Consider the following 26,271-nt stretch of genomic DNA (forward strand, 5'->3'; position numbering starts at 1 on the left):
TGGTAGAAAGCGAGAAGCATGCATGTCAGTCTCCTTTTTGCTAACAAGCTAGAACTAATATACTACCTGACATGCATTGGGGGCCTCACGCTGCATGCCTTGATGTAGTCTTAAATTCGAGAGGCCGAGGAGGAGGGGCTTTCGTTTAACTTGGGCGGTGAGAACTATAATATTTTTTAAAACATGTTTATTCAATTTAACAAATTAGGAAATTTCAAGAGAACATAATCAGCATTATTTATCAATCAAATTATTAATCACAACTTCAAAATTTCCCGCGCCTAACGTATGCCATATGTAGTTTGATTTTTCTCCACCTGGACGGCATGCCTAAACCTAAGTCGTAATTGGTTTGTCCACACTGTGAGCACTACAATAATTGTCAAGCGAATTTTCCAAATCAAACCATACAAAAATGTCTTCATCAAGTATGCTCTTTTCCGAAGAACGTTATCATGATGCTGTTGAATGCTAAGTCGTATAACAAAAGCTTTCATACGCTTGAATATTCAAAACCTCATCATCATCGTGTTGGTCATCTAAACCATGCATACTACTAACATCTAAAGCTGCACAACGAGTCGAGTCAGCTCGAGCTCAGCAGCTCAAGCATGTTAAAACTTGCCTTATTTATAAATAAGTTAATGTTTAAACTTGACTCGAAATGCTGAATTATAGTATCAGAATAGTTAACCAATCGAGTAAACAATTAAATGAGTTAAACAAGTTAAAAGAAACCAAATTAAATGAGTTAAACAAGTTAAAAGAAACCAAATATGTTTAACAAGAACGAGTTAAACAAATCAAGTTTGAGCTCGATATTGTATCATCAACTCGAATCCAAACTAAATAAGTCAAGTTTAAGCTCGATATTGTATCATTAACTCGAATTCAAATCTCAACTCAGCTCGTGTGCGAACCTAATAAGATATGAGACCAAGCATAGGGCGGTGGATGATTCAGTTGAATGTGATTGACACCTGCGACACCTCACAGGTCGCCATGTGCCGTTCGTTTACGAAGCCGGAGAAGTCGCGTTCTCGCCGTTCTTACCATGTTTTTTCAAAGTCAAGCAGAATCTTTGACCGGCGCCGAGAAGGAAGCAGGAGAGTCGCAGGCCTTCGGGGCGGGCACGTGGGAGGAAGTTACTGACATGTCCAGGTGTGTACGAGCCGGCGCCCACACTGGACTCTGACCGGAAGTTGTCCGCCGGAACATAGTCAGTCACCTGGAGCCTATCTCCCAGAAGCTGACGCATGTCCAGGTGGGTGCGAGCCACTGTCTGACTCTGATGGATCTCATTCATCATCCATCAACCAGCGCCACCAGGTTTCGAGTCTGAACGTACACTGCCCACATTTTTATTAAATGATTTTTCTCTGTTTATACTAGTTTTTTAGGTTTTATTTAAACAGATATATCATAACTGGCCAAGTTTTACTACTGTTATTCTTTCCAACTCTAAATGGTGACAAACTAGTATCTTGATCTCACACATCTTTATATGAGAGTAGCATTCAATCTACCAAAACGCCCTTTTTAACGGCGAGTTCAAAGTTGGCCTGCCCTGGCCTTTAATTTAGAGCACAAAGAGTTGGCCATCAGACTCAAAGACTAGCCGCCTGTCGGCTTCTACTCGATCCCGTTGTATCAACGTGCTATATATATATATATATATATATATATATATATCATAAGGTATTTATACTTGGATCTCAGGTATGTTATTGTTGATACCCCAATTTTGGAAATCCAAGCACCCTGATGTGACGTGAATAAAGAATTGCTTTGTTTTATTTATTTGAAGTTTATAATAGCATTGTTGCAAGATGTTAACTCACATGCATTTAGTTTAGGGAAGGTGAGGATCAGGAGTGAACTAATAGGCGCCGCTTTCCTCTGCCCTCATGAGGGCCGTGGGGTTTATATTGGGAAAGGTCGAGAGCACCCTCCCGGTCGGGTCAAGTTCCAAATCAAACGTCTATACCCCACCTCGCGGTGTGGATCCAATCTAAGTGACCAGACTCATTTATTTTGATGTCGCACTCGAGTCAACATCGAATCGGGTGCGCACCAGACATGGGTGCGGCTCCGACTCACACTCGAACTCAATTAAAAAGTCATATTACTAAATTACTTATATAATATATATATTGTTATGATATTTTTCTATTTAAGACAATTATTTAAGTATGTTATATATATTAATAACTAAATTGTAATAATAATATATACATGTTTATTTTGTTATATATATAATAAATAAAAAATAATACTAATAATAAAATACTCTCACCGTACCGTCAGACCTAAATTTTTTGAAATGTACAGTTCTGATACCCACACCTGCACCGCACTCAGGTGATCGTCAATTTCTAAAGCTTCCGTTTCAAATACAAATGATGAAAGGTAACATTTCTAAAGCTTCCGTTTCAAATACAAATGATGAAAGGTAACATGGTAGACTTGGACTTTCATGTTTGGGTAAAAAGTCTGTTATGCTAGTCAGATCTAAGATCCAAATCAAATTAGTTGGAATTGGATGAAGGCTTAGTGGAGACACCGTCCAAACATTTTTGCCATTTAATATTAATTTTATTTTTTTAATCATTGGACTACTATATATATATATATATTTGCTGGTCGGTGAATTTTTCATTTCATTTTCCAGAATTAAAATTGAATTTCGATTTTTGCTCTCTTGTGATATTAAATTCAGGTAAATAATAAATTTAAACTTTTAAAATTTTTTGTTATTTCGAACCAGACAGGATCCACGTAAAAGCTGACGAAGAATGCTGCCGTCATCCGGCTGACGGTGGCAGTCTGTTGCTGCTGCACCCAAACAGGACCGCGAACTCTCACGCCCTTTTCGTTGATCGAGAGTCGGATGTTTATAAATCCGATACGGTTCGGGATCTCGGGAGCGCGAGGAGGCGTTGTGAATTCGAGGGGCGCCGTCATCCTCTCGCTGGCCGGTCCGTCCCGTCAAAGGCGTGGACCGGACATCCAATCGGATCCCACTTGGACCACCGCTCTCTCACTTTTTTCTCTGCCCTTGACGTCGACGTGACCTGCGGGGCAACGTCGTTATTAAGTCTCCGGTGAGGTCGCGGCTATCAAAGGCGCAAGCCGAGCTCTCTCCCTTCTCCCGCTTCAGTTCCCTCCCGAGGAGAAAGAAGGAAGAAGAGGCGAAATTTGAAAGGAAGAAGACTTCGGTAATTCCTGGTGAGGATTTCATAAGTTCTCGACTTCCTGTCGCCGTGTTTCTCTTAGGAAAGGAAGAAAAAAAAATTGTGTGGTCGTTCATTCGTTAGCGAGTTCAGTTCGCTGATGCTGAATGGGATTCTTCGTTTTCTCTGTCTCTCTCTCTTCATGTCCCCATAGTTGGTTTTTTTCGCTCCCGTTTGCGTGTCGACGTCTCTGTGAACTGTTCTGTTTTTTGTTCTGCGTCGGGCTCTTTGTTTGCCCCTTCTTTTCCAACTGGGGAGTGTGACGGGAAGCAGTTCGAGTGGAAGTCTTTCTGCCTTTCCGTTGAGTCCCTTTGATTCTTCTTGCTGTTATGTGTGAGTACTGTGGTCTGCGTTACTTTCTCCTCTTTGAGGATCATGATTTTGCTGGTGATCTTCATTTCTTAGTTCGTGATTTGTGAGGTCATTAATCACCAATGTTTGTGTGGGTTTTCTAACTGGAGCCCTGGTTTTGCTCGTCCTGAAATATGGAATTGATGCAGGTTGCAGCGGCAGCTGCAGTAGAGTACTAGCAAGCGCACTGGCAAATGCCCTGCCAAACTCTTTCTTCTCAAAAAAATACAGCAAAGTTTTTTTTTTTTTTTTTTTTTTTTAAAAAAATTGACTCTGCATGGGACATAGCTTTTCTGACTTGAATGGACATGGCCCCATTTCTCTACCACCTTCAGTTTGAAGTTTGAACCCTGATGCATGTGCTGATGTTAGAATTAAATATGAAATGGGAATGACCATGTTACCCTCTATGATTTCACCCAATCTTTTCCCCCTCTTGCTTGAAGTAGAATTACTTTATCTTTGAAACATGAAGATTTACCAACTTAACAGGGTGCTTTTCACTTTCCTGTATATTTTAGATCACAATTCATGTATGATTCAGGACCAGGATGAACTGAAAGGTTGAAAATAACTTACTTTTTGTTCTTCTTGTGATCGTAATCGGTAATTTCGTTATATAATTGTAACATCTCGTGTTGATCAACTAGTTTTGATTAGCCGTCATTGGCTGCAAATACATTTTTGCTAGCTTAGGGAGACAAGTAACTTATCGGCAGTAAAATTGCTGTTCAGCTCCAGTTCTCCATGTTCAGAATCAAAGCTTCTTCGTCGGTTGCTTTACCTGATACGAAGTTACTATCCAGCAGGTGGTTGAATCCCAACATGATCCTTAGAAAAGTTCAGACGAATCTTCTTTGGTGGAGTGGTTTATCCGACCCAACACCAAGTTGAATCCTCCAATTCTTAATTTGAAGTACAGTGGATACCCATTTTGCATATGTTCCATCGATCAAATTTTTTATCTTTTGATGATGGGATTGATTTTCCTAGGACTTCATTAAAACAATAAAACTTCAGTCAAAAAGGGGAAAAAATCAAGCAGGATTTACGGCTATATATGCTGTTCTGTAAATTATTTAGTATGTGTGCTTTAGTTGCCTTTTACAGTTCTTTTCCACATTAAATTGGGTGTTGTCGTTTCATAGGTTCCAGTATGTCCTACCTTTCCCAAATTTCTCTTCATCAATTATGTTCCTTTCGCAGTTTTCGCTGTAAATATTGGAGGTATGTTATCATCAGGACTCAAGGCTAATAGACAGTAGGGAATCTGAAAGAATGGTTCTAACAAAAGGAGAAAGGAAGAACGCTAAGTTTCATCATCATCGCAAGTAAAAATGGGATTATGGCATCAAGATGTGCATCATGTTAAGCATGTTACTCAGTTAGAGAGTCTCACCGTATTTAGATCAAGTAATTGCATCTGACGAGTTATGTTTTGGTGCATCTTTTCTCTTGCCGTTACACGACTGTTATACAGGTTTGAACACTGTTCTGGTGCTATAAGAGCTGCGTTGAAATAACTTGATTCAGTTCTGGTTTCATTGTATACAAGGTTAAGCTCAGATATTAGTTGAATGACGTACAGAGGTCAACTGCTCTTTCTAAGCTGCAAAAGCCATCCATTGATAATCGAGCTTACGATCCTTGAGGAAGGATCCACTTGCTTGGTTGAATAAAAGATACAAGAACAGCCACCTACCGTCATGTCTATAAATAGTCTCTTGCTTTCTGTTTGTGCAATCTTACTGTTGGTGTCTATTGAAAAGAAAAGAGATTACTACTTTTGCATCTGTGAAGAGCAAACTTTTTTCCCCATTAAAGCTAATTTTTTGGACTGATGTTTTTGAGCTTAACATTGTTGGAGTGTTCAGATCGTTTTTGCTTCCTTCCTATCTTCACTTTACTTGAATAGCGTTCTTACTTTTATTTAACATATATCCCGTTTGTGTTATCCTAATGAATGACAAACACGGTTTTTTGTTGTGCAGAGACGACTAGGAAAGCAATCTGTGAGTTGTCTGCCTTGGTTGGCCAAGGATCTATTCAACCTTTTCCAAATAAAAGGTGGGAATAGGTCATTGGGTTGGATCTTTTGGAGGGAATCTTTCTTCACATGAGCAATCTCAATTGCCCCTGATCCCTGATCGAACCGGTTTCAGTTAACATGGATTCAGAAGAATTCCTCAGATTTGGCATGCCAATTTCTGAAACAGGAGATCCTTTTTATGATGACTCGTTTTCCCTCAGAAACTGGACGTTTGAGTCCATGAAAGTTACTCTCGGAAGCTCGCCTGACTCGCCTTTCTCAGCTCCATTTGATGGCGATTGCTTTTCTGCTATGAGCAGCAGCCAAGAGCAGCACAGCTCTACTGAGAACTTGTCAGTCATGAGCTCTTCCTACAATTCAGACGGCTTCCAGAGGTACTCACCACCGAGTAGTAAAGAGACATTACAGGGTCAGTTTGGAGGGAATCCATTTTCGCGTGATGTTGATGTAGGTTGCAGTTTCAGTATGAGACACAAATTACAGGAGCTAGAGACAGTTCTGATGGGTCCTGACGCCGATGAAGACGGCCATGGGAGTGGTTTCCATTGCGAGAACAAAGTACCTGACAAGTCAAAGCGAACAAGGGAAGCTCTTGATGGGGAATTTCCACATGGCTCACCAAAGATTGCTGCAGAGGCTCCTACCATGAAAAAACACAGAAGAACAGACCAAGCGGCCGAGCTAAGCGCAGTCCAGAATCCACATTTGCATGAGACACCGCAGGGGGATGTCAGGCAGTTACTGATACAATGCGCAGAGGCACTTCAAAACCCATATTGTGATTTTGACAAGCTGATAGCAGAGGCTAGAAGTGGTGTCTCTATCAATGGCGAACCAATCCAGCGGTTAGGCGCCTACATGGTTGAAGGCTTGGTAGCTCGCAAGGAAGCATCTGGTTCGAACATCTACCGGACATTGAGGCGTAAAGAGCCGGAGAGCGAAGACCTGCTCTCTTACATGCACACCATGAACGAAGTATGCCCATATCTCAAATTCGGATACATGGCTGCCAATGGCGCCATAGCTGAAGCATTCAGAAATGAAGATCGAGTTCATATAATAGATTTCCAGATTGCACAGGGGACTCAGTGGGTCACCCTTTTACAGGCATTAGCTGGAAGACCAAGTGGGCCGCCACATGTGAGAATCACAGGAATTGACGATCCCGTATCAAAGTATGCTCGTGGTGAAGGCCTGGAGGCCGTGGGGAGAAGGCTGACGGCCATTTCAGAGAAATATCAGATACCGCTAGTCTTCCACGCAGTGTCAGAGTTCGGGCCAGAAATCAACGCAGAGATGCTCCACATACAACCAGGAGAAGCACTTGCCGTCAACTTTGCTCTCCAGCTTCACCACACTCCCGATGAGAGTGTTGATGTGAACAACCCCCGCGACGGCCTCCTGAGATTGGTCCGGGCTTTGTCACCGAAGGTGATGACTCTGGTCGAGCAGGAATCGAACACCAACACGGCGCCATTTTTTACAAGGTTCATGGAGACCCTGGATTACTATTCCGCCATGTTCGAATCGATCGATGTCACCTTGCCGAGGGACAGTAAGGACAGGATCAATGTTGAGCAGCACTGTTTGGCCCGTGATATTGTTAATATAATTGCTTGTGAAGGTATGGAAAGAGTGGAGAGACACGAGCTGCTGGGAAAGTGGAGGTCCAGGCTGACCATGGCAGGTTTCAAGCCATTTCCACTGAGCCCCTTGGTGAACTCCGTGGTTAGGTCTCTGTTGAAGACCTATTCAGAGCATTACAACCTTTTGGAGAAAGATGAGGCGGTGCTTCTTGGCTGGAAAAACAGAAGTTTGGTATCAGCATCAGCATGGTATTGAGGATTAATGATGAACAGAGGACGGCATTGTTGTCTTCTTCCGGTGCTCTGGGGGGGCTAGCTGTTTTTGAAACCTTGAATCCTGTTGTACTCTAGGTGAAAGAAACGTAGTTGATGGGAAGTATCTGATGGAAATTCTCTGTATTTTTGCTTCTCCCTGTGGTGATTGGAGAAGCTTGTCGTAGTAACTTGCGTAATTCTTTAAATTGTTTTTCTCCCTTTTTTGGGATGAAACAATATTCTATAAGATGGAAATTTTCTCTGTTTGGTACGTGATCTGTTTTAATATTTCAATTGTTAGACAGAAGCAAGCAGATTGTATGGGCGGGGCATACTTGGAGGCCTATATCAAAAGCTTTGATGATGGGTAGGAAAAGCTCTCATTAGTGAATAAAGGAAAAGGGCAAAAAATTACTATCATTATTATAAGAAATTTAATGAATAATAAATGAAAAAAAAACTTAAATAAAAATTGTCCAAATCTTTCTCTACTATAAGAAGTTGCAAAACCTTGCCAATGAAAAGCTGAAAACCTGCGGAGGGATATTATACTGGATAACAGATGTAGTCACATAATCAAGTTTTATGATAATCTAGCTTCATTTAGGGACAGAGTTTACCAAAAAAAAAAAAAAAAGGATATCTCCAGATTGACATGACGGTGGATTCCTTGAGTCAGTCCAAGATTAGTGCGATGCCCATCTCCAGACTGGCTGAACCATGCTACTGAACATCATCGGTTAGCAGTCACTGCGCCAACTCTGTTTGATTAATGGCTCAAATTTGAATCTGTTTAAACTTAAACAAGATTCGTCGGATTCAGATTTGGTATGTGGTTTTGGAATTGAGTTTGAATCGAAGCAGAGGCGGAGTCCGGATTTTTTTCAACGACGAGCCAACAGTTCAACCAACCTCTCAATCGGATAAAGCCAATTAAAGTCAAATCCAAAAAATACATACCTGATATCTTCACTTCACCGACTTTTAAAGCCCCGTTGATGAGCAAGAGAAGTACAGTAGAGTAGGGGAATAAATTCGCGCTCTTAGAGTTTATCCTCAGCCCATCATGCCGCGGAGGGCGCGCGCGCGCGCGCATGTGAGGACAATCAAATTCTATCTGTAGTCTACGATTCGTCGGCTCTTGTCTTGTTCGATAAACTTAAGCCCACCTTGCCTAAAGGGGCACCATTTTCTATCTGTTTGCTGATCAAGAAGGTGTTCTTCCTATGGTTTTTTGATATCGTGGAGTGCTGGTCATCGTCAAGAACTTGATGTTTGCATCTGGTTTATGTTTGATATGTACCGGCCATGGGCAAATCCCAAGTATGACATATACGTATTGCATGTCTCTTTATGCAGTTTAACTGTCTTCAGTATTCTGCAACATTTTAACGCATGGAGGTGAATGTGAGTTTCAATATATATCTTTTTGTACGTGAGTTTCCACCTCAAGGGGAATGAGATTGCACAACGTTGTGGGACAGAAGTATTTATCAACGGCAACAATTTATCTATGAACCTTTTTCCCTCACTCATCAAACTGTGGATTTTATTTCATGCCCATCACATGCATGTTAAAAAAACCAGGGCTGGAATCTTATTTTTTGGATTTAAATCCATGGATTTTATTCCATAGACTTCTATCCGCGGATTCTATTTTGTGGCCTTCAAACGGGGCCTAACGGGAAGGGAGACTAAGAATATGATACTTCTGCCAAGAACATGAGATTTTTGCTCAAATCGCTTGTCAGGAAACTGCATCTCTTATTGAACAAAGGGTTCCTCACTGATTCTATTGAGACTGCATCTTTCGTTGTGCACCAACGTTGCAGATTCCACCATCATTTAGCCAGAAGTTCAACTGATGTATGCTCCATTCTTCAGGATTTCATCTATTCTGATGCACCATCACATGGAATATTCCTTCATTCCTTCGTTCTAAAAGCAGGTCTCCAATGGAACAGCGCATTGTGCACGAAGCTCGTTTTACTATATCTGAAATCTGGCTATCTGGGTTGTGCACATCAGTTGTTCGAGGAAATGCCTCGAAGAGCTGTTAGTTCATGGAATGCGATGATTGCTGCTTATTTCAAGCAGCGTAACTTGGACAAAAGCTTGGAACTCGTTTACCAAATGCGGGAATCTCTTGAGTTGTTTGATGGGTTCACATACTCGTGCATTCTGAGGCTCTCTGCAGGTTTGAGGAATTTGGGCATTGGAAGGCAAGTTCATTGTCGGATACTCAGGTGTAAGGTGGATTGTGATCGTGTTCTTATTACTGGCCTGGTTGACATGTACGCTAAGAATGGGAAGATTGAGTATGCCCGTCGGTTGTTTGATGATGTGTCTGAGAAAAATATCGTCTGCTCCACTGCTATGATATCAGGGTATATGAAATGTGGAAGAGTTAACGATGCTGAGGAAATATTTAACGCGGTGACTGAGAGGGACGTGGTAGTGTGGAATGCAATGATTGAGGGATACAGTTTGCTAGTTGATAATGCCAGCAGAGCACTTATTGCTTTTATTGAGATGCAGCAAGCCGGCCTTTGTCCAACTGTGTCAACCTTTGCAAGTCTGATTGGAGCCTGCATCAGTTTATCAGCTTTGGAACAAGGGCAACAAATCCATGCACATGTAATCAAGAATCATTTGTGGGTAGATGTTCGATCTGGTAGTGCACTTGTCGATATGTATGCCAAATGTGGAAGGATTGAGGATTCCAGGAAGGTATTCGATAGAATGCATCACAGGAATGTTATTACTTGGACAGCTATGATTGATGGCTATGGGAAGAATGGAAACGTTGACGAGTCGCTTCACTTGTTTCAGAATATGAAAATGTTGAAGGTCATCCCGAATTATGTTACCTTCCTCAGTGTTCTTTCTGCATGTGGACATGGCGGGCTAGTTGATGAAGGTTGGGAAATCTTTAGTAGCATGAAACGTGACTATGGTCTTTCTCCTAGAGTGGAACATTATGCGTGCATGGTTGATCTTATCGGACGCACAGGCTCCTTAGATGAAGCAGTGAAGTTCATTGAGTTGATGCCAATACTACCAAATGAAGATGTATGGGGGGCATTATTGGGTGCAAGTAGGTTACATGGTGATGTAGCTATGGCAGCTATCGCAGCCAAGGAGCTCTTTAAATTAAACAGTTGTAAGCCTGGAGCTTATGTTGCTTTATCGAATGCATATGCAGCTGCTGGAAGATGGGAGGGAGTACACATTGTGAGGGAATTGATGAAGGATTCTGGTGTCTCCAAGAATGCTGGTTGTAGTTGGGTGGAGACAGAGGAGGGTCTGCAGACTTTTCATGTGGGATAGGAGTTAATGTCACAGTATTCAGGTGTACTAGCATGAGCAATTGACTCAAATCATGAACTTTTATTTGGTAAAAGATGGTTTAGGAGTTTGTTAGTCATACTCACTGGCTAATGATAGAATACGTGTTCTTCTTCTTCAGCAAAGCTGATTTAAGAGAAATAGAAATCTTTTGGGAGTTATCCAGCTGAGCTGAGCCATCTGCTCGAATGTGGCAGTTTGCTTCTTGGCACCCTAAGGCTTGGAAATGAGGTTTCAGCAGTCGGGAGTGGCTGTGACCTAGGAGATGGCAATTAGAGCTTGTGATCTAACCCTGCAATCTACTGACTAGCTTTTGGATATAAAGCATTGGAATTGAAGGTAGCATCATCTTAAGAAGCAGTGGATCCAACAAGATCAGGCCTTTTCCTCAGTCTCACTTGGCCAAGGACAGCAAGCCAAACACTGGCTTTGTAAAAAGCCACATCTATGGCAAAGAGGCTGGTTTCCTCCATATGGAATGAATTTGGAAACCGTGAGATGAAATAGTTGGATCGTTAAGGTTGTTTTAGATTGTGTGAAAGTTGGGTGCTCAGACCACGTTATGTTCTAGAGGAGTTAGTATTTGAGCTTCTGCCAACAACAGGGTTATTGGTGCTCGATATTGATCATGCAAATGGCCATAAAAAGGTACTTTTTTTTTTCTTTCTCTGTTTTACTGTGTTCATGCTTTGATCGTCACTAGGAATCTTGGTTCCTTTTCTTTCAAACTATATCATGGGTATGGGTAGAAACAATGACGTTCCTAGATTGGATCGCATTAACTGATCATTCCTTTCTTTCATATTGGTGCACCGATAGCTAACTACCAACGGATGCGGACAACACAGACGGGACTGTTTACAGATGCGATTCTTGCATGTTAGTGGCCTATGTGCACCAGGTGTAGCTGAACGCAGCAGGTTGAAATTGAAGCATTGCTAGGATAAGACCTGGGTCATTGACATGGAAAGAGTGGCAACATAGTTAAATTCGGTGGAAGATCTTATGATTTATTTTGGCATAACATCTCTCTCTTGGTCTTTTTCATGATAAGATTATATAATCTGCCCTTTTTATGCCTATTCACTTCATGAGTCGCCAGAACAATTACAGAGATCAACTGTAGCTCTTGTAAAAACTGTCTTTAATCGCAAGATTTTTCAATAACCGGAATAGCGCAGACGATTCACATCATTTTTCAAGAAGGAAAAAAATGACCTGGAAAGTTCACATTTCGTTGGTATGTGGGTAACCCCAAAGGCATCACGATATTTAGCTTTTATGCGAGTTCACGGTTCACTCTTTCATCACTGGCGATCAACTTTTGGGATTCCTGCAATTCAGGGAAGTGAAATTGTTGCAAAATTTTCCGATCAGACTTTACGAAAACAAGATTTGATCCTGTCATGAACACGTGGGAATGGAACAATCCGTCTGCAGAAAGACAAATAATGCTTGAAGATATAACTAAATTGGTTTATCACTAGTTCCTCATCCATCGTAAATGAGAATCATCCGATCACTAAAGACGACCCCAAAAACAGCTAAAAGGAAAACACGAAAACCATGTTCTTCATCATGCACCCTCCAGTTCTCAGGAATTGAAGAAGTATGAATCAAAATTGCATATCATGAATTTGGAGCAAGACCCGGAAACATCTGCACCAAAAGGGAAACTGAGCTTCTCCTGCTTATTTCTTCTCATCTTTTTCCGCTTCAGCAGCCTTCTTCAACCTTGCACCAGCATGGCGTTTGTTCATCCGCTCCAGACGAAGCTTGTTGTAAGCCTTGAATGACTTCATTTCATCAGTGACCTTGACAAAATCAATTGCCGGCTTCTCCCTCTCAATGGGCATGTAGTCACCCTGGGATTGTGTTGCAGTCGCCAGTTCTTCCGGCGTTGAATCACCAGCCTGAGGCAAGGACAGTGAGACACCCAAAACTAGCACTAAATTAACCCAAACCTACCATTGTTCAACAATTCACTGACCTTAGAATGACGGGCACGCCTTGGGAAGATGACCAACTTGGCCTTGTAGGTTTTCAGCCTCTGGACATTCGCCTGGAGACCCTCCAAAGAACGGTTCCTGCGGCGATGATCCACAGCAATGCCAATTGTAGGGGCCAGTTTCTTTGAGATGCCAGCTGCCTGCAGAAAGGAATCAACAACAATAATTGGTGGGGGAAAATCGCAATTTCTTTTGGTAACTTTTCGACAATATGCTCTTAGACATGATACGTATTCTCAAGTCTCAACCACTGCACACGCTCAGCAGGCCCTATTTTGCGCGTGAATTCCATATATTCTAGAAAGGGAAAACCATGTCACAAATAAACAGCCAACACATTGAGTTCACATAGAAATGTAAATGTACAAGCTATTTTAGAATGCTTACAGGAACTAAGTTAGAGACTTAGAGTTCAGAGGAGACAAGTAGAAGGTTCTCATGAAACTAGTCTGGTTTATGAGAACAACAACGAACACCTCATAAAACGCAAGCCAATTCCTAACTCTCCTCCCAATCCACCCACTTGTAGCAAAAACAGAAGGACCAATGTAGCAACAATTGTCATGGGAAGAGACTCCTCCATGTCCTTGTAAAGAATCCTCACCAAATGCCCTTACATAGTTAAGGTGGAAAATGGACACACAATCTACGAGTGAAACTAGATTCAACAGCAATAGCATCTAATTCAATTTGATAACACTAGTTCGCAAACAGCAAGGATGGGCAGCAAATAAGAGATAAACCTTGAGCTCTTCGAGAGAGAATCCCCTTCCAGCCCTGAGCTTCATATTATACTTCAATGTTTGACAATGAACAACGGGACGGAGATGTCCAGAAGTTGGCCTAGGAAATATTCTTACAGCTTTTTTTTGCCGAGCTGCAGAAACAGAACAAGAACATTAAAAACTCATACAAAGACAAAGAAACAAAAAACCGATATGTGGTCAATAAATGCCAAACAGCTGAACCTATGCCCTACAAAAACTAAACACACCTGCAAAACATTTGCAGGATAGCAAAAGAGAGAGACATAAGAAGAGGTGGTACCAATACGGCGTCTTGCTTTCCGAGCTGGTTGGTTGAACCATGTCCTTACATAATTTTGCCAGTGTTTCTTAAAATGCCCATTGGGCACAACATTGTTATGCTTAACCATTACTTACCTGTCATAAAAAGCAAATGTCAGGCCTAGACAATAAATGAATAACAGGTACTTTGGTCGATGTAGAAGGAAGCCAGAAAAATGTGCGGGCTGTGATGTATATGTTCTAAAAACAAAGATATAAAACAATTGAGATACAGAAAATGCACCATACTGTAGCACATCAAATTTAATAAATAAATAAGATGACTTATGGGCTCATTTTCTCGGTAAAGTTAAGCTATACCATACAGCACCAATTTAGCATCAGAAGGCCAATTATAAAGTTCATGCTCTCGGAAGTATAAATACAACATCCTGTTCGTGTAGTAGAAGTTTGGTAAACAAGCATATGAATAGAAGCACCATTGAAGTAACAGAAAACGGGATAATACAATTGCAATTCCTCCCATGACGGTGGAGATGCAGAGCGAGATTGCTAATTCAGAAATCATACAGCAAGCTGAAGTACATATGGAAACATAAGTCATAACACCATCACTTAAGGAAAAATATCATAAGGTATATAAACAGGCTGGTTTAAGGTCAGCTAAGCTAAATACACGAGAGGCAGATAGAGATTCAACACGGAGCAGCCAAAAAAATGAAAAGTCCCCATACTGAATCTGGCCCACCTGAATCCCATAAAAGAACTGACGAAGCTGCCTCAATTAATAGTAAATTCTTCCAGAAGGAAATAAATTTGTTATACAATGTGACTAATTCATGTTGGCAAATTGTAGTTGCCTCTTCAACATGAAAAGGAGGTTGGACACCTTCAGGGTGGTTCTTAAAAAGATTCTGTTAGCAATAGCTACAGAAATTTCGGGTGACCAAGTAGGGAATGTATTTCAAGACAGATAAAAATGTATAAACCATATAAGAAGTGAAAAGACGGTTTTATCACCGGGTTTGAATGATGATTTTTATTATATTATTCTCCAGTACAAAAGAACAAGCAAAGTTATTGGCTTCAATGCTTTCTCTAGAATCTCTACAGCTAGATAGAGTCGACAATCTAAAATTCAGTTTTGAGAACAAAAATCGAGATGGTCTGCGGGTATGAGCTTTCACAGCATTGGATAAGCACAACTATAAGAATCAATTTCTCTACGCAATCCTAAAAAGTACAAGGGACCTAAACCATCAAAGCAGCTCCTCCTGTCATACTACTCCGAGATAAAAGTGACCAACGTTTTGTTCTCTTACTCTAATGCTAATAATGACGATAAGTAATATGATAAGGCTTAATAACTGCAAAAAAGGAAACGCCACTCCCATACTACGGAGACAACCAACGCGCGCCAATCTCAGGCCTCCTCACAAAGGCTTCCCATTTCAATCAAGGAAAACATCAAAATGAGAATAGAGGAAAGTCATGGTGCTACATCAATGAGGTAAATCAGCTACTCAAGTCACAATCCAAAAACACGAGACAAAAATTAAGCGAAGAAGGAAAAATTCATTTCCGGGGTCAACAAAGGAAACAAAAGCGAATAGAACAAAATGAAAAGCAGACAGGACGTGAAGGAGAAGAGGCATTTTTCTTTGTCCCGCTCGCCCTCACGAGATGGGCATCCGCCACATGTCGCCGGAGAATATGTTTTCCGGCGGGAAGACCGGGCTTGCTCTAAATACATCGACAGATTCTAAAGCGAAAGCTGCCATACCTCTCCGGAAACAACCTTCGGTAGCCGACCACACTGCAACCGCAGAGAAACTCGAGAGCTGGAAATCACCTCCTACCCCGGCTGAAGAAGAATGGGGGCCGCTATCTAGGGTTTTTAGATTTGCACGCTACCCGTTCTGCCCTTAAATTTGAAGCTTATTTCCCACTAGCCGTAATCGATATTTGGCGCTACGCCCATATAAATGGATCGGATATCATAGAATCTCAAATCCATCGTTCAGATATTCCTGTTTATTTTTTCCCGAACCAAAATCACAGCTATATATGGAGTTATGGACTATAGGTTTGGCTGTTAGGCTCAAATATATCCGATTAATGGATTAAATGTGAATCTATTTAGTCGGAATCAAAATCCAATTCTTTTAATCAGATTGAGATTTGGTATTCGGTTTTAGCATTTGGATTTGGTATCCGGCTTTGCAATCGAGTTTGAATCCAAATCCGAGATTCCATTCTAACCCTATAACGTATAATTCTTGAATCTAATGCTAGCCATTGGGGTGTTTCAGAGCTCCAAATTGTAAGACCCAAGGCTGATCTGAAATCCCTTTCACATGAGACCCATAAAGCCAATAAACATTGGATTTCATCATTAAGTGAAATAAAGGATTTGAGCAAATCTTTGGGCCCGTTAGCTGCATGCCTTTGCCCTTGTTCACTGACTGCAGCAGCATCACACGCTTCTCTTAGCAGAGAACAGGCAGCTAAGTTCTCTCTACTTCCGTCTCTCTCTTTCTTTTGCTTCCGCCATTTCTTGGAGTTTCTTTTCTCTCTGCTTGGAGTTCAATATGTAGCGACTGTACTGATTTTTTTCTCCCTGCGTCTCTTTATGCAGTGAAGTCTCTGCTGTGGGGGTTTTTTGTTTTTCCTTGATTTGGTGAAATGTTTTGCAATTTCATGGCTTCTGCAGCATGCCTCTTTTGTTCCATGCCTTCTTCCATGTTTAGCTTGGCATAGATCAAATGTGTGTGCCGCTTTTTTGTACTTTTGGTTTTGGGTACTGCAGAGGATTGATAACAGGTTGGGGATTTTGGGGCCTTCATGTTCTTGTGCAGGAGTCAGGAGGAACATGATTTGGAATTGGGGCCTCTTCTGCCATACGCACACCTGCAGTCAAAATTGAGAAGGTTTGATTGCGTAAGTAAGTTGTATCAATCATGGGAGTCCAGTTCTTCCTAGCTAGTTCCTTAGCAATTGAAGCATATGATTGAAGCACAACTTTAGTAGGATTATGCACAACAGGGCTCACTAATTTGGACTTCTTGCTTCTGCAAGAAATTGTGTTGCTGGTGGATGCTTGATTGTCATTCCATGAACAGTTCTTATATTTTAGGTTGAGGGGTTTTTTTGCTACACCATATTTTTTTTTTGTGACGGGGATTGTGTAGCTTAAGTTAATATATGATGGATATCTTTTGTTATATTTTGGATTTATTATCGTGAATTGTGACAGTTATGTTACTTGATCGAGCTACGTGCCACATACTTTTCTATTTGAAGTGGAAGACATTACTCAATCATATGTTTCCTGTTATATATGTCACACTGAAATGTCTATTTGTGTAGTCAAGTGCAGCTGTAACTACCAACACATGGTTCTATTGAACTGTTTTCATGTTGAATATTGTGTGGGTGTTTTTTTGTTAAGTATGAGCTACATGCAGGGACTCACTTTCTGGAGCATAGGACATGGGCTTCTTTAGTTTGTTGGACTAGTGACTGCAGCAAGTTGACACCCATTAGCATGCACTTCGATTTCAGAATGACATCATATTTGATACACCATCACTCTTTTCCACATAGTCAATCCCGTGCTCCTAAATGTATCTATTCGTCTCTAATCTTGATTGCTTCTTTTTTACTTAGCTTACAATTTTATTCCCTTAAGTTTGTCAACAGTTAATCATCCTTTCAAGTTCAACGTAACTCTATTATTTGACTAGATTGAATCTTCACATCACACACTTTTTAGATATAGGAAGAAAAATGAAGAATACGATGTCTCTTCCAAGAACATGAAACTTTTGCTCAAATAGGTCATGAGGGCACATCTCTTATTGAACAATAGGTTCCTCACTGATTCTGTTAACACTGCACCTTTTATTATGCATCAAAGTTGCAGATTCCACCATCATTTCACCAATGCCCAAATTTGATGTATGCACTATGCACCATTCTTCAGGATTTCATTGATTCCATGCACCATCATATGGAGTCCTTCATTTGTTCAGTTTAAAAGCATGTCACCAGTGCAACGGTTTGGTGTCCATGAAGCTCCTTGTCTTGTATCTGAAATCAGCTATCAGGTTTCTGCACGTCAGTTATTTGACGAAATGCCTGGAAGAGTTGTTAGTTCATGGCATGCGGTGACTGCTGTTTTTCTCAGACAGGTCACTTGGAAAAAAGTATGCAACTCAGTACCAAACGTGGGAATCTCTTTGGTTGTTTGTTGGGTTTACATATTCGTGCATCCTGAGGCTCTATTCAGGTCGGAGGAACCTGAATCTTGGAAGGCAAGTTCACTGCCGGATACTCAGGTGTAGGTAGGTAGGATTGTGATCATGTTCCTATCACTGTGCAGGTTGACATGTATGCTAAGAACAGGGAGATTGAGTATGACCATCGGCCATCAGTTGTTTGAGATGTGCCTGGGGAAATTGTTGCCTGTTCCACTACTATGGTATCAGGGTATATGAAATGTGGAAGAGCTGAAGATGTTGAGGAAATATTTAACACAGTGATTGAGAGGGACGTGGTAGTGGGGGATGCAATCATTGAGGAATATAGTTTGCTGCTTGAAAAATGCTAGCGGAGCAGTTGGTGCTTTTTTTGAGATGCAGCATGCCGGTTTGAACTAAAAGCTGCTGCATTCTTCTCTCCATTCTATGTGAATCTTTCTCCACGTGATTTCTCAACATTGAAGTAAGTTTTAACGTAGATTTTCAACCGATGATGAATTGTTACTAGCACTTCTTTTGCTAAGAAATAATAAGAGAATCTTTTGAATCAGTATTTTGAACGTCGGAAAACACCGACTTGGAGCACTGGGTTAACCACTAAAAACAATCAAGATTTACAAGTCCGGTTACCACAGAAGAAATAGTCGAGACAGGCTTCTAGATTATCTTGTTGAAACTGGCTTCCGATGATGCTGCATCAGGCGGGTCGTCGAAGAACCAATGGCGGATTTAGAACACGAACGGAGGCAGTGCAAATGGTGGCGTGCTCATTGCGGTAGAAGAAGCAGGGTGCCTGTGAACCATAAACTGTAGCATGTAAGTGTTTAGCACAAACAAGTCGATCATCTACATACAAATACAGAAGCTGACTGTGGCCAACGGAAGATTCATATGATCATTTTACTTTGAATTTGAAAGACCACTTTACGAACATTCTTTAATCTTGGATTGAGATGGCGAAACCCGGCTCCTTTCTCTTTTTTTTTTTCCTCTCTTAAATCTCAATATGTGTCGCCTTGAACTTGTGTGTTGCATATATTCTTGCTCCTCCCAAACCGACCAAATCGTTTCTCACTTACTATGATTTTTTTCTAGAAAACTTGTAATGTGAGAGTTTTCAAACAAAATTGAGAATGCTGTTTGCAATTTTCATCATCACCTCACTCTTACTTCTGACCACCACCTGATCCCTATCACCTCCCTTTCTTAGTTTAAATTTATTTCTATTTTTGTCGGCAAATTTTTTTTTTCAAAAATTCAAAAATTATTAAGATCAAAGCATGTAGGAGTAACTTTTTTTCATACAATAGAATTTTCAAAATCATTAAGCGCGTAAATGCATATACTTAATTGAAGCAAATAAAATAGTATGACATGACTATCGTATGACTTTAGCTGGTGAAGTCACATTCACGTACATGTGCATCCAATACACATCTTTAAACAAGTGGGATATATATATATATATATATAGCATAAAGATACATGTTTAACAAGTCCATTCCAGATTCTTACGCATTGGCAACAAACAAAGTGCAAATAGACCAGATCCAAATATAATCACACAAACAAACTCAATGAAGAGGTATGAGATCCATATCCATAATTACTGATTTGATTGTAGCATGTTTAATTATTCTCACAGTATTGTTTTTTTGATGAACTCACGTAGTTTGACTATATAGGTGAAACTCAGTTCGGGTCTAGATCCATTTAAACACATGCATTTTCAAAATAGATATCCCAAATCCAAAATTGGCTTACATTTTCTAAGATGGATCTATTTTCAAGAAATATCAATTCCAAATCTGTTTACAATAATTATCATACACAATTGTAAATTTTCAAAGCAAATCATATCTAAATTTGGTTTCAACACACACACACACACACACATATATCTAAAAACAATTCAGATCCGAATCTGTTTGCAGTAATGAACATACCAAAATTTACGTACATCCAAACATATAAAATTTAAATAAGTTGCAACTGTATAAATAAGATATGTACATCAAAACGGACCAAATCCATATCCATAATTGTTTATAGTAACTAGGTTTCATAAAACGACCCATATCCAAATTCAAATATATTTCCAGTGCTAAAACCAATTGGAGCTATGTCAAAATCTATTTATGACAACTAAATTGTGCTTTTAAATAAGTGAAAATCAAAATTTGTATGAGATCCAAAGCTCTTCAAACACCAAGTCCAAAACCAATAACTCATAAAAGCACGTTTAGATTTTTGAAGAATTATTACTTTTAAAATAATATTAAACTGTATCGAAATCCATTCATAATAACATGTATATACATATATTCTTCTCTTTTTTTTCTAAACAATTTGGATCTAAATCCAAACCTCTTTTTAAATATATAAAGTATATATTTCAAATAAGTCATATCCATATCAAAAATATATTTTATAACACCCAAATATATTTCCAAAATAAGTTTGGTCTAAACCCAAATCTAATCTGAATATACTTAGGCACTGAAAATATATGTCCAAACCAATTGAACCCATATCTTAGTTTTTTTTTCAACAGCTAATATATATATATATAAGTTAAAAATTACATCTAAATCTATTTACAACTCCATAAGAGGTTTTGGGGTCTTGGAGTCCAATAACATATAGCCTGCTCCAAATCAACAACCATTTACAATTATTAATTTATATGATGTCAAAACAAAATGGATTCAGATCTGTCTTTAGTTTAATTGAAAACGGGTTGAGTTTGACTCGAGAATCACTTTTCCGCAATCACGAAAAATTAAGGAAGCATAACAATCATTCTTTAATTGGTCAATATGTGGTAAACCTAATGTAAGCTCTCATAGTTGAATTTCAATAGCTTTGCAAGGTGAAAGCAATTTTGGACTAGGGAGCCCTGTTTTGGTAATAAAATGAAAGTTAAAAACTTGGGTTTTGCTGAAAACCTATTGCAGGTTCTATTTGTGAATTTTTTCAGGGAAAAGAAAGGGAACGGATTTTACAGGCTCTGGAAAACTTTTTCAAATTTTTTGAACATGCAAGGTTTCTAAAATTGCAAAACTACTGTCGAGAGCATCTTTCGGCAAATAAAATATTGAGAACAAGACGGACTTAACATCTTATGATTTGTAACTATATTTATGAAAATACAAGAAACCATGGGGTGGATTTGAAATTTTCTCTTAAAGCATTTGTTGAAGCCCGTTTTGACGCCCGACCCTTTATTTTCATTCGCTGTCTCTCTCCCCTCAATTTCTCTCGAGCTTTCTCTTCAAACCGAGAATTCTATGGCCCAACCAATCAGGCCATCGCAGTGGCGGAGCCAGCGTGGGCGCTTGCCTACGCCAGCCCAAGATAGATATATATAGATTCATATATGTGTTTGAATTTCACTAGTTTTATTTTATGTTTGTTCAATTGTTCTAATTATTTTTTGCTCTTTATATGATTTTTTTTATATTCGTTTACGCATTACTTAGTCTATTTTTTTTTTCAATATGCTTTTGCCTTAATCGTGCTTAATTTGATTTTCAAGATCTATTTCAAATTTTAGATTTACAATACAGGTTAACTAAGAAAACATGAACACCATTTATGACAGTGAAGGAGCCAAGCATTTAGTTCATTTACATATTAGAACAGTCACTTGATTTAGTTTGTTACATGTTCGTGCCTCTCGAATCTCGACTATAAGATCTTTAATTTCCATGATCTAAAATTTGAATCAGTATATATTAGTGCCCTACAATCAAAAATTTTCTGAGTTCGCTACTTATTTATTTATGAATCTACGATTACTTTCATAAGAGAAAAAGAAAAAGATCTCGACTCTGCATCTGAAAAGACATGTCATGTTAATTTCTGTCTTCTGATGTGTTCTCTGTGCTCGACAACACATGCTTTGCTTCTACTCTTTCACGAGGACGAGTTCGATAGAACCCGATACGTTCCACTTGGGTCACGCCCCACCACTTTCCTCTGCCTCCAGCCCGCTTTCACTAAATTAATCTCTCTGTTTCGGCGCAGCTCTTTGCTTCCGTCTCCTCTGCCTTTGCTGTTCCTGCCTCCTGCTATGCTTCTTTGTTTCTTTTCTTAACTATTTGTAGGAACTTAAGAGAAAGCGGTGAATCTAATAGCACTTAGCATATATGATTTTTCCAGTAGTGAATCTCAGTTTTCAAATTTGTCTAATTTATGAAGGATTTTTGTTTGGCGATCTGAATCGCGCTTGACGAATGAGGAGATCAAAGCTTCGCCAAACATCCCTGAATGTTTGTTTATTTTTACATTAATATATGCAAATATTTGCTTTGTCCTATATGTGAGTGCCCCTTCGTACGTGAAAATCTATGAATGAGTGCCCCCTCCAGAAAACTTTTCTGGCTCCGCCATTGGGCCATCGCCGGCCGTCCGCAAGATCTCAGATGACTTCGAGTGTGACAGCGCAGTAAGTTTTCTCTCTCTTTGTCTTTTTTTTTCACCATTATTTCGATTTTAAGGGTGTCGGTCCTGCCGGCAAATGTAGTGGCAATTGCTGGCCACCTCCGGCAACCAGCGAGGTCACCGGCAGCACGGCGCTGGCCCAAAACCTCAAGGTTAGCTTTCCTTTTTTTTAAAAAAAAAAAAAAAAAAAACTTTTTCTTCTACATGTTTCCGATTAAAAGAAAACTACAGTGAAACATCCCTTGAAAAGAAAAAATCACGATGCACTTTATATATATGTATATAGTCAAAGCAAGCTAAAACTGAAAGGTAGATACGCATAAGACAAAAGCATACGGTGTAAGAATAGGAGGCTGAAATTGAAGTACCATGCTGGATCATTCATGCGTACGAAATAAACCCAAGAGAAAACACCGTGAAAACGCCATCTCTCGACGCATATAACTAAGAAGAAGAAAGGAAATTAGGAGATAGGCGCTTCTGTTCTACGGGTATGACTCCTTTTAATATTGTCTTAAACTAAGTACTTAGTTTTTTACCTCTGGGACGAGAACCACCCGGTCCTCCTAGATCGCCTGGAGAGACGGACGCCACGGCTCCTCCGCTCGCATCCGGCGGTGTCCGCGCGCCACTGAACTCCGACGGTCGCCATTCTTATAGTGTGCCACGTGACAAGCCCCGGCGACGCCGGAACCACCACGGAGTTGGCCACGCCGGTGGCCCCCGGGGATGTCTCCGACGGGACGTGTTCCTGTCAGCAGGAGAAGGAGGCACAGTGCGGGAACCTAATGGCCGAATAGAATGGGAATGGGAATGGGCCGTTCCCCGCTCGCCGGATGGCATGTTTCAGCTTGGGGTGGGGGACTTTGCAGCTTCCGGTGGCCTATATGGTCTCCTGTGACTTGAAATGTCTAAGCTGCCCTCGTCCAGCCTTATCTTTCGGTAAAACATAAAAAAAAACCAATAGGAGTTAAAAGTCATTGTCTTAATCTTAAATTTTGCAAAATAAAACTATACTTATAATTTTAAATTTTTTAAAATGTAAAAATTTTAAAAAATATTTGTTTGGCACCTATACAAATTTTAAACATATTATTTTAATTTCTGGCTCCATCTTATAAGGAACAATTAAACGAGCCGCTATTGTTCTTGGTCAATCAAACCGACCGTTGTAGGAGATTGGTAGATTTGTGGCAAGTGAAGGGCATTTATCAAAGACAAAATAAAGAAAAAAAGGAAAAAAAAAAAAAAAAAAAAAGCAGGTCAAAGAATTTTCTGACATGACAAAAGTACCCTTTGGGAAATAGATAACCATTGCCCTGCATTTGTAGTTTTCGTAAACGACAAAACTGGAGGCTCCGGAATTTACAGGAAGCTGCCTAACAAGGGGGTCCTTCTTGGCAGGAGATGAAAATGATGACTCTCCTCCCTTCCACCAAACCCAATGTAGATCAAAATCGACCTGATTTATTTATTATGAATAAGACCTGAATTTCCAAAGGTTATAATCTTGTACTTGGTTATTAAAATATCATATGAAAGATATATATATACTCGCACCATAATCCCATGAAAAATTCATGCACTTTTTGTTAACGAGAAAGGATTTAATGTGTTTTAGATTGGATCTGTCCCAAACCCAAAACGAAAGGTATCACGATGTGATCTAAGTACCAATATTGCTGTATTGACAGTGATATTGGACCAATTTGGCATGTCTATGTGACAGTCTGAATTATTCTTCATTTCCTTCCCCACGTCCTCTGGATATCTATTATTTTCTTTTCACATAAAATTGTTTTAAAATCCCTTTCTAAGATGTAACTTGAATCCCCATTTTACTTTTTTCAAAGGCAAAAAAGTTTGATATAAGATTAGATGAAGGAGGCTTTAATTTTGAACACATGTATCACATTAGGAGAATCTTTAAAACAAAGTAGTTCAAGATAAATCTAACACCTCCTAAAATAAGTACCTTATGGTTAAGATATTATGTCATTGGGAATTGACGGTGTACGGGATTGAGTAGGAGCTAGCAGATGACCTATCTACTTTTCAATTCTTTGAGGGTCAACTCTCTATCCTGCAAACGAGAGGTCTTTTATGAACAAGTTGAAGCATGGTGGAAGCAGCATCTCGAAGTATCGACGTAAGTCCTGTATCTTGAAAATGAAAGGTTGGGTGAAAGTTTCGATCTTCTTTTCAACTCGAACACTAAATAAAATAATTAAATTAGCTTGACATTCATCATTTTAAGATATAATGACAAGGTATTTCCATTATTGGAAGCACAGGTTTTGCTTAGTACATTGCACTTTAGGCACACTTGCAACTTTATCATAAAAAATGAAAAATGAACGTCATCGTCACATTTAAATGCTTCGACCGACAATAATGCAATATTCTGACGCGAGTTGCCCTCAGAAAAGTTCTTTGCAAAAAGCCGTCAAATTTTAACAACTTGATGGCTGCCCCGTCTTATTCTGCTCTTGCCACTTGCCACCCGCTTTAATTTTTCTCACATTTCCAATATAAAAATGCGGATGTGAGTTGGGTGTAAGTATCTTTCGATTTAGTTTAGTTTAAGTTTAGTTAGCAATAAAGTGATCATTTTTACTAATCATTTGCATCGATCTGATTGTTGTAACTGGACTTCGTGCTATAGTTAATTAATGTGGTTTTACTTTTGTACCCAAAAAAATCACTTCTTCGTAAAAATTTAACGGTTAATACATGGTGGCTTTAAATATAAGTAAAGCATATTTAAAAAGTCACACAAAAGAAAAAGTGTGTGTTTTAAATGTAAAGGCTGTCAAACGAGCAATGAGCACATGTTATACGATATCTCCTTTTATATATATATATATATATATAAAAGAATAAAAATAATAAAACAAAATAATGACACCCATAATTTCAAGGTCAACACTATTTGTTAATACTATGACACGCCACCCAACGATAATAGTTTTACAATGCGATAATAGTTTTTCGTTGTTTTAATCAGGATTTATGATCTTTTTAACCACACTTTAAAATTTTTGCCATCTAATAATCATCCGACTTCCGGGAGTATGGACTTTATTGAAGGGTCACAATTGCACACCAATTAAAAATTATGTAAACCCCCACTGAATTTTTCCCGACTCCAAAGACATTAGATTTTTGACGCCGCCACCATCTAAAGTGACATGCCTGTTCTTTTGTTAAAGTTGTTCCCTTAAATTTGGTCTTGTGCCACTCTGGTATAACATACAAGGAGAGACATCTCTTTCTCCTGAATGACTTCATATAAGATAATTAAGTGTTACGATTCTGAATGACTTCAGGGAAGATGATTAAATATTAGGATGATGTGGGAGATAGATTTAGTAGTGATGTTAATCTTCCATTCTTTCTTGTCGGTCCATTGTTGCAATTGACGTCATTAGTGGGATCGCATTTGTCGCACTACTCAGTGTACTTTCTTACAGGGGCGGGCCGACAGTCCAACCTTTGAATTTGAGTAGGGCTAAATTGAATTCAAATCAAAAAAATACATAGTGCAATTAAAAAATTATATTTTTTTCAATGTATTTTTTTTTTCATTGGTCAGGGTGGGGCCATGGTCTAGGCACCCCACCTGCTTTCTTATGTTTTGAATATAGAAGCAAATTAAATTATTTAAATAGAATTTTTTAAATTTTAAAAACATATAAAAAAA

At 39.5% G+C, this 26,271-nt stretch overlaps 4 protein-coding genes across 4 annotated transcripts; 3 read left to right on the top strand and 1 right to left on the bottom strand.

Annotated features, from left to right (window-relative positions):
• Positions 1 to 3,121: 3,121 nt before the first annotated feature.
• Positions 3,122 to 7,704, top strand: LOC116263914 (scarecrow-like protein 21). The gene is made up of 2 exons (XM_031643738.2): positions 3,122 to 3,228; positions 5,576 to 7,704. Exon 2 carries the CDS (start codon positions 5,752 to 5,754, stop codon positions 7,474 to 7,476), a length of 1,725 nt encoding a protein of 574 aa, XP_031499598.1. The 5' UTR covers positions 3,122 to 3,228; positions 5,576 to 5,751; the 3' UTR covers positions 7,477 to 7,704.
• A 754-nt stretch (positions 7,705 to 8,458) lies between these two features.
• Positions 8,459 to 11,937, top strand: LOC116263868 (pentatricopeptide repeat-containing protein At1g28690, mitochondrial). Its single transcript, XM_031643674.2, has 2 exons — positions 8,459 to 11,471; positions 11,643 to 11,937. The coding sequence occupies exon 1, from the start codon at positions 9,198 to 9,200 to the stop codon at positions 10,803 to 10,805; it is 1,608 nt and encodes a 535-aa protein (XP_031499534.1). The 5' UTR covers positions 8,459 to 9,197; the 3' UTR covers positions 10,806 to 11,471; positions 11,643 to 11,937.
• A 321-nt stretch (positions 11,938 to 12,258) lies between these two features.
• Positions 12,259 to 15,791, bottom strand: LOC116265038 (60S ribosomal protein L13-1-like). The gene is made up of 5 exons (XM_031645558.2): positions 15,644 to 15,791; positions 13,880 to 13,995; positions 13,576 to 13,709; positions 12,814 to 12,972; positions 12,259 to 12,736 (listed from the first exon to the last, which is right to left on the bottom strand). Exons 2-5 carry the CDS (start codon positions 13,986 to 13,988, stop codon positions 12,515 to 12,517), a joined length of 624 nt encoding a protein of 207 aa, XP_031501418.1. The 5' UTR covers positions 13,989 to 13,995; positions 15,644 to 15,791; the 3' UTR covers positions 12,259 to 12,514.
• On the top strand, positions 15,544 to 19,084 carry LOC116263668 (uncharacterized). Its single transcript, XM_031643398.2, has 7 exons — positions 15,544 to 15,776; positions 16,156 to 16,371; positions 16,719 to 16,804; positions 17,328 to 17,486; positions 18,050 to 18,176; positions 18,245 to 18,585; positions 18,674 to 19,084. Exons 1-6 carry the CDS (start codon positions 15,544 to 15,546, stop codon positions 18,357 to 18,359), a joined length of 936 nt encoding a protein of 311 aa, XP_031499258.1. The 3' UTR covers positions 18,360 to 18,585; positions 18,674 to 19,084.
• The last annotated feature ends 7,187 nt before the right edge of the window (positions 19,085 to 26,271 follow it).

Source organism: Nymphaea colorata, chromosome 11 (genome assembly GCF_008831285.2).
Source record: "Nymphaea colorata isolate Beijing-Zhang1983 chromosome 11, ASM883128v2, whole genome shotgun sequence".
Taxonomy (NCBI): Eukaryota; Viridiplantae; Streptophyta; class Magnoliopsida; order Nymphaeales; family Nymphaeaceae; genus Nymphaea; species Nymphaea colorata.

Excerpts from the sequence above, each read along its gene's own strand:
- LOC116263668 (XM_031643398.2), top strand. The coding sequence starts at position 15,544 with ATGGGCATCCGCCACATGTCGCCGGAGAATATGTTTTCCGGCGGGAAG. Across the intron at positions 15,777-16,155 it reads TTTAGATTTGCACGCTACCC|CCATTGGGGTGTTTCAGAGC; the intron begins GTTCTGCCCTTA and ends ATCTAATGCTAG. Across the intron at positions 17,487-18,049 it reads TCAATCCCGTGCTCCTAAAT|ACAGGTCACTTGGAAAAAAG; the intron begins GTATCTATTCGT and ends TGTTTTTCTCAG.
- LOC116263868 (XM_031643674.2), top strand. The coding sequence starts at position 9,198 with ATGAGATTTTTGCTCAAATCGCTTGTCAGGAAACTGCATCTCTTATTG.
- LOC116263914 (XM_031643738.2), top strand. The coding sequence starts at position 5,752 with ATGGATTCAGAAGAATTCCTCAGATTTGGCATGCCAATTTCTGAAACA.
- LOC116265038 (XM_031645558.2), bottom strand. The coding sequence starts at position 13,988 with ATGGTTAAGCATAACAATGTTGTGCCCAATGGGCATTTTAAGAAACAC. Across the intron at positions 13,710-13,879 it reads GAAAGCAAGACGCCGTATTG|CTCGGCAAAAAAAAGCTGTA; the intron begins GTACCACCTCTT and ends CTGTTTCTGCAG. Across the intron at positions 12,973-13,575 it reads TCTCTCTCGAAGAGCTCAAG|GCAGCTGGCATCTCAAAGAA; the intron begins GTTTATCTCTTA and ends TCCTTTCTGCAG.